Source organism: Mustelus asterias, chromosome 4 (genome assembly GCF_964213995.1).
Source record: "Mustelus asterias chromosome 4, sMusAst1.hap1.1, whole genome shotgun sequence".
NCBI lineage: Eukaryota > Metazoa > Chordata > Chondrichthyes > Carcharhiniformes > Triakidae > Mustelus > Mustelus asterias.
The window spans coordinates 86,831,798-86,846,560 of record NC_135804.1 but is presented as its reverse complement, the minus strand read 5'-3'; the positions used below and the strand labels follow the sequence as shown (position 1 = coordinate 86,846,560).

At 41.9% G+C, this 14,763-nt stretch overlaps 1 protein-coding gene across 1 annotated transcript in view; it reads right to left on the bottom strand.

Moving 5' to 3' along the window:
* Positions 1 to 5,675: 5,675 nt before the first annotated feature.
* The window catches only part of rasl11a (RAS-like, family 11, member A), a 33,710-nt gene continuing 24,622 nt past the window's right edge, over positions 5,676 to 14,763 (bottom strand). The window contains exon 4 of the mRNA XM_078211336.1: positions 5,676 to 10,121. Within this exon, the coding sequence (XP_078067462.1) occupies positions 9,654 to 10,121 (468 nt within the window). The 3' untranslated portion in view covers positions 5,676 to 9,653. The remainder of the gene's footprint in view (positions 10,122 to 14,763) is intronic.

Below are 14,763 nucleotides of genomic sequence, written 5' to 3'. Positions count from 1 at the left end.
TCTGGAATGTGCTGTCGGGCAAGGTGGTGAAGGCGGACACACTGGGAACGTTTAAGACTTATCTAGATAGCCACATGAACGGAGTGGGAATGGAGGGATACAAAAGAATGGTCTAGTTTGGACCAGGGAGCTGCGCGGGTTTGGAGGGCCGAAGGGCCTGTTCCTGTGCTGTATTGTTCTTTGTTCTTTGTATTGTTCTATTATGGCTGAGTGCTCCTGATCAACAGAAACCAGTAAAGGAATTACCCAAATCCATATCTATCCTGTGACTTTGCAAAACGGAGAATAAGAAATATCTGTGGCCTGGACTGGGGGTGGAGCAGGGGGGATAGCAGTTACAGGGCTCTGATGACATTGTGATCAATGCAAAAAATGTTACTGAGATGTTTACTCATTAACATTAGTTTTTAAAATGTGTACAGATTAGGATTGATAAAGAGATGCCGGTGTTGGACTGGGATAGGCACAGTAAGAAGTCTCACAACACCAGGTTAAAATCCAACAGGTTTATTTAGTAGCACAAGCTTTCAGAGAACTGCCTCTGCATCAAGTGAGTCACCTGATGAAGGGGCAATGCTCTGAAAGCTCGGGCTACCAAATAAACCTGTTGGACTTTAACCTGGTGTTGTGAGACTTACTGTGCCAGATTCGAATTGATTATCCATTTCAAAACTTTCTTGTCCCTGATTTAATTTGTTTACAGATTAGGTGTTAGGTTAATACAGGGGGAGTGGGGAGGTGGGGGATGGGGGCGGAGGTGGTGTGAGTTAACTCAGTTGGCTGGATGACTGGTTTGTGATGCAGATGCCAACAGCCTGGGTTCAATTCCCATACCCGTTACCTATGAAGGCTCTGCCTTCTCAACCTTTCCCCTTGCTTGAGGTGTGATGACCCTTAAGTTAAATCGCCATCAGTCAGCTCTCTCTCAAAAGAGGAAAGCAGCCCATGGTCCTCTCAAACTACGGTGGAGAACAGACAGGTAAATGCAAAATAACACGAAGTGTGGACCAGGATCCCTGGTATCTGTTATGGTATTTGCTACCAAATAAACCTGTTGGACTTTAACCTGGTGTTGTGAGACTTCTTAATCTGTTAAGTTAGCAAACATCAGCCAGAACAGCCCTTCAATTCATCCTTCTCAACTAATGAGAGGAAAGTTAGCCAAGGGTTTTACTCATAATTGTTAAAGAGTGAATCCTACTGGCAAATGCAGTCATGAGGATGTCATGTCACAGCATTAACTCTCCACAATTAGCTACACTAACGATGGCGACTTACCCAAAGTAGCAGAGTACAGCTAACGTATATTGTTCTGCACTGAGCATTCCGGAGAAAATTTGGAAATGAAGCCTGAAAATTACATGTTCATTTACATGTACTTGAATAAGAGTTTGCCTGTGTTGGACTTTATTTTCTTGTCTATTGGGTGGTAGACTGGTGTAGGAAACATCTGTTCCTGTCCTTCTCAAGAGAACCACAACACAAAACTTCAAAACCACCACGAACTGAAGGGAATAAACTTAGGATTGTGGTTGTATTATGCAAAATAGCCTCAGCACGAGAACACAACAGCAAATTATGAAACTGGTCCAAACCCTAATTCAAGTTCTTTTGATGAAATGTAATAATTGAACTTACTTTTTCTCCAGAAATCAAGTAAATGCATGATTGGCGGTAAAACTTCTAATGCAGAAATAAAATTGAATGTTTGCAATCACAGCGCTTTAGGTTTGTATCAATAGGATAGTTTTGGAAGGATTAAAACACTTTAATAATGAATGCTTGCAATTTTCTTCTCAAGTATAGTGATTAGTAATGTGCATCTTTAATGGCATTCTCAGCACCTTCTCCCCCACAGAGATTTGTTCAACTATCTGTACATAACATAGGAAGCCAAGAATAGTCATTTGGTAGCACAGTATTCGAGTATTGCTGAAAATACCTCTTTTGTCAGCAATATCCAAGGGTAATGCAATATATCTATGCCGGCTGTTGTTAATATGGCTGCACTGCTCTAAGCACCAAATGCGGAAAGCAGTTATATATGTTAAGCTAATTGTACCATGTCAATATTCAGTAGGTTGGTGGAGAGAGAGAATTAGAGTAAACCAGGGGAATTTTCCCACCCCGCCTGCCAGGGGAATTGTAGCGGGTGGGGGGATGGTGCGGAACGTGCAAAAGCCCACTGACCTCAGGTGGGATTTTCTCGTTTTGGGGCGAGTGCGGCTGGAAAATCCCGCCCAACATCTCAGGGCAAGAATGAGATCAATCCTGTGCTATAATCATCCTAAAATTCTCTGTGACTCCCAGTCAAAACGGCATTGAAGAGTCATACTCTGATGTAATCTTTCACCTTCTCACTCTCACATACAGTTTCAGCATCATCCAATGGTTGAGAGTTTTGTGGGGAGGAAGAGATAAGTAGCAGCAAAGCTGGGTAATCTTGGGCAATACTTGAACACACACCATGCTTCATTTCATTGCAGCAGGGACATGTTTTACAGGTTGATCAGGGTTACAGTAAGATCACAAGTGGGAAATCATATTGCCTCAGTGCCACCTGTGCCTGCTGGGTAGAAAGCCAAGGCCTCTGGGTGAAGGATCGGAAACGTCTCTAATGAAGCCTGCAGCTTGCCCTGTTGGATTTTGAGCTCTGGGATGCCCACTCAATACAGTAGGCAATCATATCCTATTAGTACCAATTGCTACAGGTCTGTCACTGGTGATGGTGACATTGGAAAAAAGCTTGAAGTGATGAACTCAGTCTCATGTGAGAGAGGAAATGGCTTGCAATTGTGTGGTCAGCAATGAAGCTATGGCACTCACTGCTAATTCAAAGAAAGTTGCCCACAAAGGTCACGCGATTTCTGGGGCATGGATTTTCCCCTTCACCAAGTTTAGTTGGAATCTGGTGCCAAATCAAAGTGATCCATTAGCATCCACCAATGATGTCACCAAACAAGGTAAACGACCAATCGCAGTGAAGTATTTTCATAGACATCTAAGATGGAAGTTAAACAGTATTTATTTAAAACTTTTACAGAGGAAAATAAATGGTTGAGACATACACACGGGTTTCAGGTAGAAGCTAAAATATAAGCACAAAAAAATTTTTTTGTTATCATAAATATAAAATTAGTTCTTCAGGGCCAGTGAGGCTGTTCAGCATTAGTTACAAACTTAGTTTGTCATTTAAAACCCAGGTAGACTTCATTCAACAATACAACTTTTTGAAGGGTTTTCAAGCAAGACTAATCATGCAAAGGGTTCCATTCAATGATTTCTCCGTGATTACAGTCTGGGCTTGGGGAGGTGGGCAGGGACCTTCAACAGCACAGACTATCAATAGTGGAATCAGTGATAGTAGGGTCATGATAGCATTCTGTGATTTGCGCACCACAAATTTGATCGAGAGACAGTACAGCAGGCTGTAAAGAAGGCAAATGGTATGTTGGCCTTCATAGCGAGAGGATTTGATTATAGGGATAGGGATGTTTTGCTGCAATTGTATGGAGTGTTGGTGAGGCCACACCTAGAGTATTGTGTGCAGTTTTAGTGTCCTTTCTGAGGAAGGATGTCTTTGCTATAGAGGGAGTACAGCAAAGGTTTACCAGGCTGATCCCTGGGATGGCAGGTCTGTCATATGAGGTGAGACTAAGTCAGTTAGGATTTTATTCACTGGAGTTTATAAGAATGAGAGGGGATCTCATAGAGACTTACAAAATTCTAACAGGGTTAGACAGGGTAGAATCAGAACAAATGTTCCCAATGGTGGGGGGTCCAGAACTAGGGGTAACAGTTTGAGGATAAGGGATAAATCTTTTAGAGATGAGGCGAAATTTCTTCACTTAGGGGGTGGTGAATGTGTGCAATTCACTAACACAGGAAGTAATTAAGGCCAAAATGCTGTCTTGATCTCAAGAAGATACTGAATATTGCTCTTGGGGCTAAAGGGATCAAGAGATATGGGGAGAAGGGGTGATCAGGACATTGAATTTAATGATCAGCCATGATCAAAATGAATGGCGGAGCAGGCTTGAAGGGATGAACGGCCTACTCCTGCTTCTAGTTTCTATGAGAGAAAATGATGCAGTTACCACAAAAATCAAAGTTTGAAAATTATATTTGCAGCACAGAACATTTGTGTAATCATTTCAGCGGAAATGTTTGGAAGCTTAAAAAATCATCACGTTTTAAGTTGTGGTTAGGATAACTCAGCAGTTTACTCATTTATTTCTGCTATACACGGCTGTTTTAAAACATGAAAAAAGGGAAGAAAGAAATTGGCTTCATAATATAGAAAACAGGAAAAACAATCTGCAAGGAGGATTATTACGGGTGGAGGAGGTACTAAGACCGGCACAATGGGATGGGCTCATGAAGGGCGTGTTAGTTAAGTGCTAAAACAGAGGAAGAATTGGGAGAAGATTGTGATAAAAGAAAGGAAATAGCCCATTTGGATGCTAAGATTTTAAAGGAGCTAATATTGGAGAAGCTACGCTGACAAAACACCTGGAAACCTCGGAGCAAAAAGAGGAGGAGATAGAGGAACCAAGGTTAGCAAGAAGAAAAATATACATTGAAAACCTCCGTCCTCGTTCGCGGCTGCGATTCTCTGGTGCCACTGAAAGTGAATGGAGGGAGGACTGGAATGCCAAATTTTCTGTTCTTACTTGCAGCGGGGCAGCCACAAATGAGATCAGAGAAGCCCGTTCACAATGTTTTATGTATTTTTTAAAAATTGGTTGGGAAAAGTGCTACACAAAATACAGAAGTTTGTAAAAGGAATTAAAAAGAGAGCTTCAGGAAGTTGCTTTGTCGTACCGATCAATACAAAGTTGATACCATACTATGACAGGTATAGCAAATTTTGCATCATAATTTCTGGCTGATTGGATTGCAGGTAGGAGTTGGTGCCATTTCCCAGATGGCCTTCCGTCCTCTCACTGGCCCCAACCTCTGAAATCTTATGGTGCAATGGGCGAGGCCTAGGCTGGCCTGTCCTTGTTGAGGCCCTCAAATGGACAATTAATGACCACTGAAATGTCATTTTCCACAGCTTTGAGGCTGGCGGGATGTTCGGCGGCATGGGGGAAGCCCAAAAGGTCAGTCACCCTCTTCAGGTCTCAAGGCAGGAATAGGGTTGGTGGGGGGGCTGCTCCTTCAATGGCCTCCTTTCTAGGTTCAGTGCTGCCCCACAAGATCTGCCTTTGAAAGTGTTCCTAACCCCTCTGGCTGCTTTATAAAGATCCCGACAGCCTCCCTCTCCCCACCCACGTGGGCTCTCACTTCCCTGTTTTGAGACCCCCTATACTTACCTGGTCCAGGACTCTGGAACTGTTTGTAGTCCCAATCCTGGCCACTATGCTTTTGGTGATGCTGCGACTAATGAACTGCCAGCAAATCAGATTAGCCGGAAGCACTTAAGGGCGGAAATCCCGTCTCCAGCCAATTCATGTTCCTTGGAGGGTTAAATGGTGCGGGACAGCCAGTATCAGTCGGGATGTGGTCTTGAGGTGGTGGGACAAGAAACCCTGCCATCCAATAATTCCTGACCACAAAGTTTTGTATTATAAATGTTTTGTACATTGTTTCTTTATCTCTAAAGAATAAATATTACTTTAAGGCCCTATCTCCCCCCCCCCTCCCCACCTCCAGAAGATTACGTTTCCTAAAATGGGTCTTTTTCTGAGTGGCAGGGTGTGACTAGTGGGTTACTGAAGGTTTTAGTACTTGGGCCCCATCTGTTCATGATTATATATAAATGACCTGGATGAGGGAACCAAGTTTGTTGATGACACAAAACTGGGTAGAATAATGAGCTGTGAGGAGGTTGCAAAGAGGCTTCAAGGTGACTTAGAAAAGTTGACTGAGTGTCAAACATATGGTAGATGCAGTACAAGATGGCTAAATGTGAAGTTATACATTTCAATAAGGCTATTAATTAAATGGTGATATATTGGGAAGTGTGGATGTGCTTAGGGATCTGTGTGTTCTTGTACACCAGTCAATGAAAGTGGAGAGGCAGGTGCAGCAATCATTTAGGAAGGCAACTGGTATGCTGGCTTTCATTGCAAGAGGATTTGAGTTCAGAAGTAGGGATGTCTTACTACAGTTATACAGGGTCTTGCTGAGACCACATCTGGAGTTTTACATAGTTTTGGTCGCCCTACCTAAGAAAGGATATACTTGCCACTGAGGAAGTGCAACAGAGGTTCATTAGGCTGTTACTGGGGTTGGCGGGACTCTCCTATGAGGAGAGATTGGTTCAGCTGGGCCTGTAATAACCAGAATTTAGAAGCATGAGAGGAGATCTGACAGAAACATAAAATTCTAACAGGACTGGACAGACTAGATGCAAGGAGATTGTTTTCCCTGGTTGGGGAACCTAAAAGCAGGGAACAGAATGTCAGAATTTAGGACTGAGACAAGGAAAGATTTCTTCACTCAAAGGAAAGTGAAGGAATTTTCTACCACAGAGGCCAAGTTACTAAATGTGAATGGATGGATGGGTGGATGGGTGGATGGATGGACGGACAGATGGATGGATGGATCTTTTAATTTTAATGGCATCAAGAGATATGGGGAGAAAGCAGGAATATAGCCTTAAGAGAGAGGATCAGCCATGATCATATTGAATGGCGGAGCAGCTTTGAAGGGCTGAATGGCCTACTCCTACCTATTCCTATCTATTAAACCAGCTCAAGCAAAGTTTACAAACTTGGGCTCTCAGCAAGCGACAGACATTACACGGAATCTCAGTGGTGAATAAATTTCTGTGTTTGTTGACTTCCGAGGTCATTATTCCCATTGTTGCATGGCAATAAAAATGCTTTCCGAACCAGATAGCCCTGATTCTCTTTGGTAACGGACATCACCTTTCAGTAGTTAGGGCAGGAAGATTGCCGAACTGTGTCAGGGATCCCCAGAGATTCAATGGAAATCTACTGAATTATCAGTAACAAATACAGCCTCAGTTTAAGTAAGGGATCAAGTCACCACAAAGTCCCAGTACTGCTGGCTCAAAGAAAGCGGCCCACATTTCTGCATTTACCTGTACAGGCAGGCTCCAGCAGGCTATCAGTTTCAGAGGAACACTGGCAGCAAACACTTGGCTACCATTACCGCAAAATACCAGCCATCACATATTTACACTAAATATGCCGTGTACTGACATTTAATATTGATGTAAACAAACAAAATAAATTGAATCTGTGTTCTTGCAGGAAAAAGTCAAGTAGGATAACAAAGCTTCTGGAGATAGCCAACATTCTTTTGCACGCAACTTTGCAGGGGGTTTGGGGGAGTAGCCCCCAAGTAGCCCCAGAAGAGAGTAGTGGCTACTGCTGGGACTACACATAGTCTCCCAGGAAGAAGTGTCATCCACCCTGGACTTTGGACAAGTCCAGGGATTTTGAACAGGGTTGACTCACAGATCCCAGCAAGAGAGGGCAGGGAAGCTTGAAGAGATGGGGTGGGGGATACAATCTTGGTTGGGATGCTGCCAATGGACATAGGTGACACAACTGTCTCCCCAAGAAGGTACCTACAGCCGCCTGCCTGTCACTTCCCATGTCACACTTGTTACCACACCATTAGACATTTAAAGGTCTCAATAAGTCTAATGGTTGGAGAGGTGTCTGATGCTTTATCCACCCACCGTAAAATGGTGACAGGTCAAGTGTGTGCGGGAAGGCCACCTTTTTTATTGCAAGCCCCCCCAATTTCAAGGATGCCGATGTGGGGTGGGGAGGGGAACGCACATTGTTTTGAACACACGACACCAGAAGACATTTTCCATCTCCTAATGCCCAAAGTGAAGGCAATATTCATACACTTTGAGTTTTCTTTGTCTTTTCTTTTAAATTTCACCACTCCCCTTTCATTATTTAGGCTCAGATTTGTTAGGATTTGGAATTAAATGGTTAAATTGTAGTTTTACAAATAGTAATTTATTTTTGACAATATCAGCTGCTCGCAATTTATACGAATAAAGAGCTTTTGTTGGGCAGGTTTCTCTGCTTCCATGTGGATATTATTCATGACTCAGTCTTGGCAGTGAGTGACAGGAAACTATTCAGCTACAGATGCATCGCCAAATACAATCCCATCATTACCGGATAAACATCCATTCATACTTTTCATCAGGCATCACTGGATAATAATAGAATAGAATAGAATCATAGAATCCTTACAGTGCAGGATGAGGCCACTCAGCCCATCGAGCTTGCAGCAACAACAATCCCACTTGGGCCCTATCCCAGTCACCCCATGCATTTACCCTGTTAATCTCCCGGACATTAAGGGGCAATTTAACATGGCCATTTAACCTAACCTGCACATCTTTGGACTGTGGGAGAAAACCGAAGCGCCCAGAGGAAACCCACGCAGACATGGGGAGAACATGCAAACGCCACACAGGCAATCACCCGAGGCCGGAATTTAACCCGGGTCTCTAGCGCTGTGAGGCAGCAGTGCTAACCACTGTGCCACCTTGGCATCCCTAAATGACCAGCAACAGGAAACCTGACTGATTTCATTTTCTAGCACAGGAGCTTTCAGGACAATTGTAGTAACGCTGTGGTTTGCTCAGTTGAATAGGCACAAATAGAATCATAGAAACTTACAGTACAGAAAGAAGCCTTTAGGTCCATCGTGTCTGTTCTGGCTTTTTGAAAGAACAGTAGAATTAGAAACCTTTCTTCTCTCCGTGGCTCAATTTACACTTTTCAGCATATTTATCATCTAGGCACTCGGAAGATCGCCCTTGCCTCAGCCAACCCCATATTTTTAAAAGAACAAAGAACTGTACAACACAGGAACAGGCCCCTCAGCCTTCCAAGCCTTTGCCGATCACATTTAGCTATCTAGGCCAACCACTTATATCCTTCTATTCCCCATTTGTTCATATGTCTATCAAGATAAATCTTAAATGTGGTTAATGTAACTGCCTCAACCACCTCACTTGGCAGTGCATTCCAGGCCCCCACCATCCTCTGTGGAAAAAAACTTCCCCACACATCTCCAATGAACCTTTCTCCCCTTATCTTGAACTTGTGCCCTCTTGTATTTGTTATTTCTGCCCTAGGAAAAAGCTTCCAAATGTTCACCCTATCTATACCTCTCATCATTTTATAAACTTCTATCAGATCGCCCCTCAGCCTCTGTCTTTCCATGGGAGAACAATCACAGTTTATTCAATCTCTCCTCATAGTTAATACCCTCCATACCAGGCAACATCCTGGTAAACCTTTTCTGTACTCTCTCTAAAGCCTCCACATCCTTCTGGTAGTGCAAAATGTCCCACACTTTTTTCAGGCTGTGAATGATTTTCAACTTCATGTAACCGAGTGGAATAGGGACACTAAACAAGCCCTTTCTGCAGGTGACTGTGTGTAGATTGTACCATAAACAATACAACACAATTAGCCATATTCTGGGGCAAATATTACACACCTAACAGCAATTAAATTATGTAAAATTAAGTATTTAAAGGATGGACATAAACTGAAAATGCCTAATTATTTTCTATTCATGTGTTAGTCTTTGAAAACATCTGAGGATTCATCTCATTGGGTTCCTCTGGCTCAAAATCTTACTGATGCTCAAGGTAAATCAAAGAAAAAAAATCTTGCAGTTTGGAAAAAAGAGTCTTAAACAGATGTAGTGGATTTCACTTTAGATGAAAGAGCCTGTTTTAATCGTCTTCCGAGGTCTTGCATGTTTGGCGATTTGGGCCTGGCTAAAAGCAGACATCTTCTCTTTTCTCCATTATTGCTTCCAATCACTTTACTGGCTTCCTGGCAGACATGATGGAAAGCATCGTAGACCTCATTATAATTTTCTCTGGCGGAAACTTCAAAGTAAGTCCCCCCTATCTCATTTACCAACTGAATTCCTTCATTGGTTTCCACTTGCCGTGCATGAGGTAAGTCAGCCTTGTTTCCTATTAGCACAAATGGAAGTCTGGTGTTTGGATAGATCTTCCTGATCTGCTGATGGAGCGGACGGAGAGCTTTCCAGCTTTCTGGGTCCGTAAGTGAAAAGACGAAAACAAAACCATCTGCCCAGTGAAGTGAGCGGGTTACAACATCTGGATTGTGAGAATCATCTCCATCTCCCTGTCACAGGAATACAAAGATAACATTTAAACACAGCCTCTATTTTCTTTGTTAACTAAATGCATATTGCAATTCTTGCGTCAAATCAAATCTATATGACAAATCTTTGAACTCACTTCTGGTTTCAGTAAAAGTTTCCGAAGTGTTTTTTTCTTCAAGTGTAACCCTTTGGGTACTGAATTCTATTGTACCTCCTGTAATTTGGCAAGTTTTGCATCCTACACCATTTCTGTTCATTTATAGCAATTAATGTTAGAAAAACTACTGGAAAAATTAGTTATTGATAAAAAGAGAGACATGGTGCAGAGGTTGAATGTCAAATTTCAAATAATCACAACAATCCTGGGTAATTCATAAAAAAGTGCAAGCTTGTACATATTCTATTTGCTTTCAGTGAATGGGTCTCTGCAGTTATGAACCCCGTTGATGTTCAATGCGAAGGCATCCCAAGTCTCAGAAGGGAAATGTGGAACACTGGTTTTCAACAGTTTATTTTTGTGATTTCGAAAAATGTGAGAAAACAGTTAAAATCCAGTGCGCAAATTGGTCAGTCCTGTTGTAAATTATTCAAATGAGAAAATGTTATTTAAACTTTAAATACACGCAACAAGAAAGACAACAGTAAAAAACAACATTTACAATTAACTGCAATAATGGTTACCCAGACAGTATACTTGATTTACCTCCCTGATAGAAACTATCTTCTTCCCTAAACTCCAAGAATATATCTTCCACAAAAAAATATCCCATTGGTTTTAACACTATGAGACAAATCCAGCAAATAATTATGACACAAGGCCTTTCTCTTTTGGGAAACTTTTTTCGTAAAGACCCCTCTGATCTAAAACAGACAGCTTTGTCTGCATTCGATACAACAGCTCCAGTTTCCTCCCACAGTCCAACGATGTGCTGGTTAGGTGCACAGGCCATGCTAAATTCTCCTTCAGTGTACCCGAACAGGTGCCGGAGTATGGCGACTAGGGGATTTTCACAGTAACTTCATTGCAGTGTGAATGTAAGCCTACTTGCGATTAATAAATAAACTTTAACTTTACTTTAAACAGCTTGTCTCTCTTGAGGGAAAAAACTGTTTGTAAAATGGGCGTGGCTATAATTTAGGCCACTGGACTGCTAGACTTCACTTTATTGATCAACGCATCGGTTTCATCCTGCTACTAGTCCAATCCACATTTTACAAGGCCTCAGTGCAGCTAAATGTCTATCACCATGAAGCAATCTCATTGAAGTTACAAGGAAGACTTTATTAGCATTACTGAACTATGCACATATCTAATGTAAAGGGTGAAGGTATGGAGAGGATACCATGCTAGGTCCTTACATATTGCTACCTATCTCTAGACTGACCTCAGCTCTCGGTCACGTGCCTTCTTACATCACCCTGATTGGTACTGTCCTCAGTCCTATGTTAACCCTTTAGTTACCACGTCCTTCTACTACAGTTCTATTTACATATACACGAACATATAAATTAGGAGGAGTAGACCACTTGGCCCATCGAGCCTGCTCAGCTATTCAAAAAGATCATGGCTGAACAATTGTAACTTCAACCCTATATTCCTGCCAACCTCCAATAACTTATTATCCCCTTGTTAATCAAGAATCTATCCAGCTCTGCCTTAAAATATTCAAAGACTGCTTCCACTGCCTTTTGAGGAAGAGAGTTCCAGAGGCTCTTAACCGTCAGGAAAAAAAATCTCCTCTTCTGCCTTAAATAAGCAACGTCTTATGTTCACATAGTGACCCCAAGGTCTAGATTCTCCAACAAGAGGAAACATCCTCTCTGCATCTGTCCTGTCAATATACCTCAGGATCTTAAAGGTTTTGATCAAGTCACCTCTTACTCTTCTAAACCTTAATGAATGCAAACCCAACCTTTCCAACCTTTCCTCAAAAGACAACCCGCCCATTCCTGGTATTAGTCAAGTAAACCTTCTCTGAACTGCTTCTAATGCATTTACATCGTTCCTTAAATAAGGAACCAGGACCAGAACTGTCCACAATACTCCAAATGTGGTCCCACCAATGCCCTGTACAACTGAAGCATAATCTTGCTACTGTTGTAATTAATTCCCCTCACAAGAAATGACAATATTCTATTAGCTTTCCTAATTACTTGTTATACCTGTACACTAGTCTTTTGTGATTCATGCATTAGGTCAGCCAGATCCCTCTGCACCTCACGAGCTTCCCAACTTTAAAATCAATTGATTTTCAGAGGATTGCAACAAGGAGAGAAAGCAAAGTTCCAATCAGTAAACAAACATGATGCTGTGATCGCAATCTGACATGTGGGGAATGATGATTTAATAGACCTGTGCTTAATTTATAGCTAATAATTTTAGATTAACATTGAACATTTTCTTTACACAACAACATAAACTACAGTAGGTTTTTGATGGATTGATTGCAGCTGTAGTTGCACTCTGGTGCCGGTGGCATGGTGGCACTGGGGGTGGCACGGTGGCACAGTGGTGAGCACTGCTGCCTCACAGTGCCAGGGACCCAGGTTCAATTCCCAGCTTTGGTCACTGTGTGGAGTCTGCATGTTCTTCCCATGTCGGCGTGGGTTTCCTCCGGGTGCTCCGTTTTCCTCCCATAGTCTGAAAGAGGCGCTGATTATTTGCATTGGCCATGCTCAGTGTACCCGAACAGGCGCCAGAGTGTGGCGACTAGGGGATTTTCACAGTAACTTCAATGCTAATGAAAGCCTACTTGTGACAATAATAAATAAACAAATAACTGTTTGAGAGTACACCACTATAAGATAAAGTACCATATTGAATGAGAAGTAGAAACATGAATGGAATGTGTAACTAAAAATTAAAATAAAACTGAAAATGAACTGCTGGAATAAAGAAAGACCTTTCCCTTCTCTCTTGAAAATGCCAACTCTTTCCAGTAAATGGTCCACAGGTGCCAACAGCACTTTGGTCATTCTTCATGCACAAACCTTGACAGGCAAGGCCAAAGATGACTATTGGAGCATTGCTCAAGCTGTTCTATTGTAATTAAACATGTCACAAACTCTCAATTTTGCTGCTAATTTGTCCACAATATAACATGGACATGAGCATACAGATACAGAGGATGCAGAAAACATTCCCAAGAATGATTCCAGGGATGAGGAAGTTCAGTTACTTGGATAGACTGGAGAAGCTGGGGTTGTTCTCTTTGAAAAGAGGATTTGATAGAGGTGTTCACAATGAGGCGGAGTCAGGACAGAGTAGATCAGGAGAAAATGTTCCAATTGGCAAAAAACAACCAGAGGACACTGATGTAAGGTCATTGAAATAACACAATGGTGACATGAAGAAAAGCATTTTAAACGCAGCGATTGATCTGAATCTGGAACACTGCCTGAGGGTGTAGTGTAAACTGATTCAATTGAGGCATTTAAATAGAGAAGTCGATAATTATCTGAAGAGAACAAAATGGCAGGGCTACAAGAAATAGACGGGGGAAGGGGGCTGCAGGAGGACTAGGTGAGTTGTCTTGGCAAAGAGCTGACATGGGCATAATGGGCTGATTGATTCTACAATGCCGCTGTGAAGAAACAGGATCTGTGCAGATTCAACTCATAAGTATTTTTATAAGAATTCTCTCCCTAGGCTGGTTTGCTGGAATTTTTTTTAAGTGAAAGCCACCACTGCTGCTGTACCTAGTAAATATTCCTTTTCTTTGGATGTGAAGGCCAGGCCTGTGTATAATATAATCCATGCCTGCCTGTCTAGAGGGAATTTTAATATTCAGGAGGATGATACACCTTTGCTTAGGGCTTTGCCTGCAAATTGTCCATCAGCAAGTCAAAAGTGGTTCGATTAATCCCTTAGCTGTATATGATCAAATCATAAAGAAAGTCATTCATGTGATAGAAGTAATTGATATTGATTGTAGGCTTCCACTGCATTCCCCATGATTATGAGTATCCGAATGGTTATAATCTCATATTAGTGCTGGATATCTCCATGCAAAAAAAAACAAGCCATTGAACTTAATACTTGCCCAATGACAATAAAAGCAACAACTTACATTTATATAGCGACTTTAATGGAGTAAAATCGAGCTCTTCAAAGGGGCATTATTAAAAGGTGACACCAAGCCATAAGGAGATACTAGTGCAGATGACCAAAGACTTGTCAAAGATTAGGAGAAATAGGTGGGAAGTTTTTAAAAGGAGTGTATTTTAAAGGGAAAAAATATCAACTGCAAATATCTTTCTGAACTACTTCAAACTCTGTTCCCAAATGGGAAGGAGGAATGTTAAATCCTCCTTCTATATTTTGACTCCACTCCTCCCAGACTACGGTGTATGAAAACTTGCCTTTAATTCTCATTCAGCCCTGACTCGCCCATCTTGTATGTACCTTTTAACCCAATGTCTGGACTAACCATGATGTGGAGATGCCGGCGTTGGACTGGGGTAAGCACAGTAAGAAGTCTCACAACACCAGGTTAAAGTCCAATGGACTTTAACCTGGTGTTGTGAGACTTCTTACTGGACTAACCATCCCTCTTAACAAATGATTAATTCTAGGAGTTTAGGGCCTAGGCTGCTGAAAACATGACCATTAGCAGTGCAGCAATTATATTTAGGAATATACAAGACATCAGAGTTAGCGGG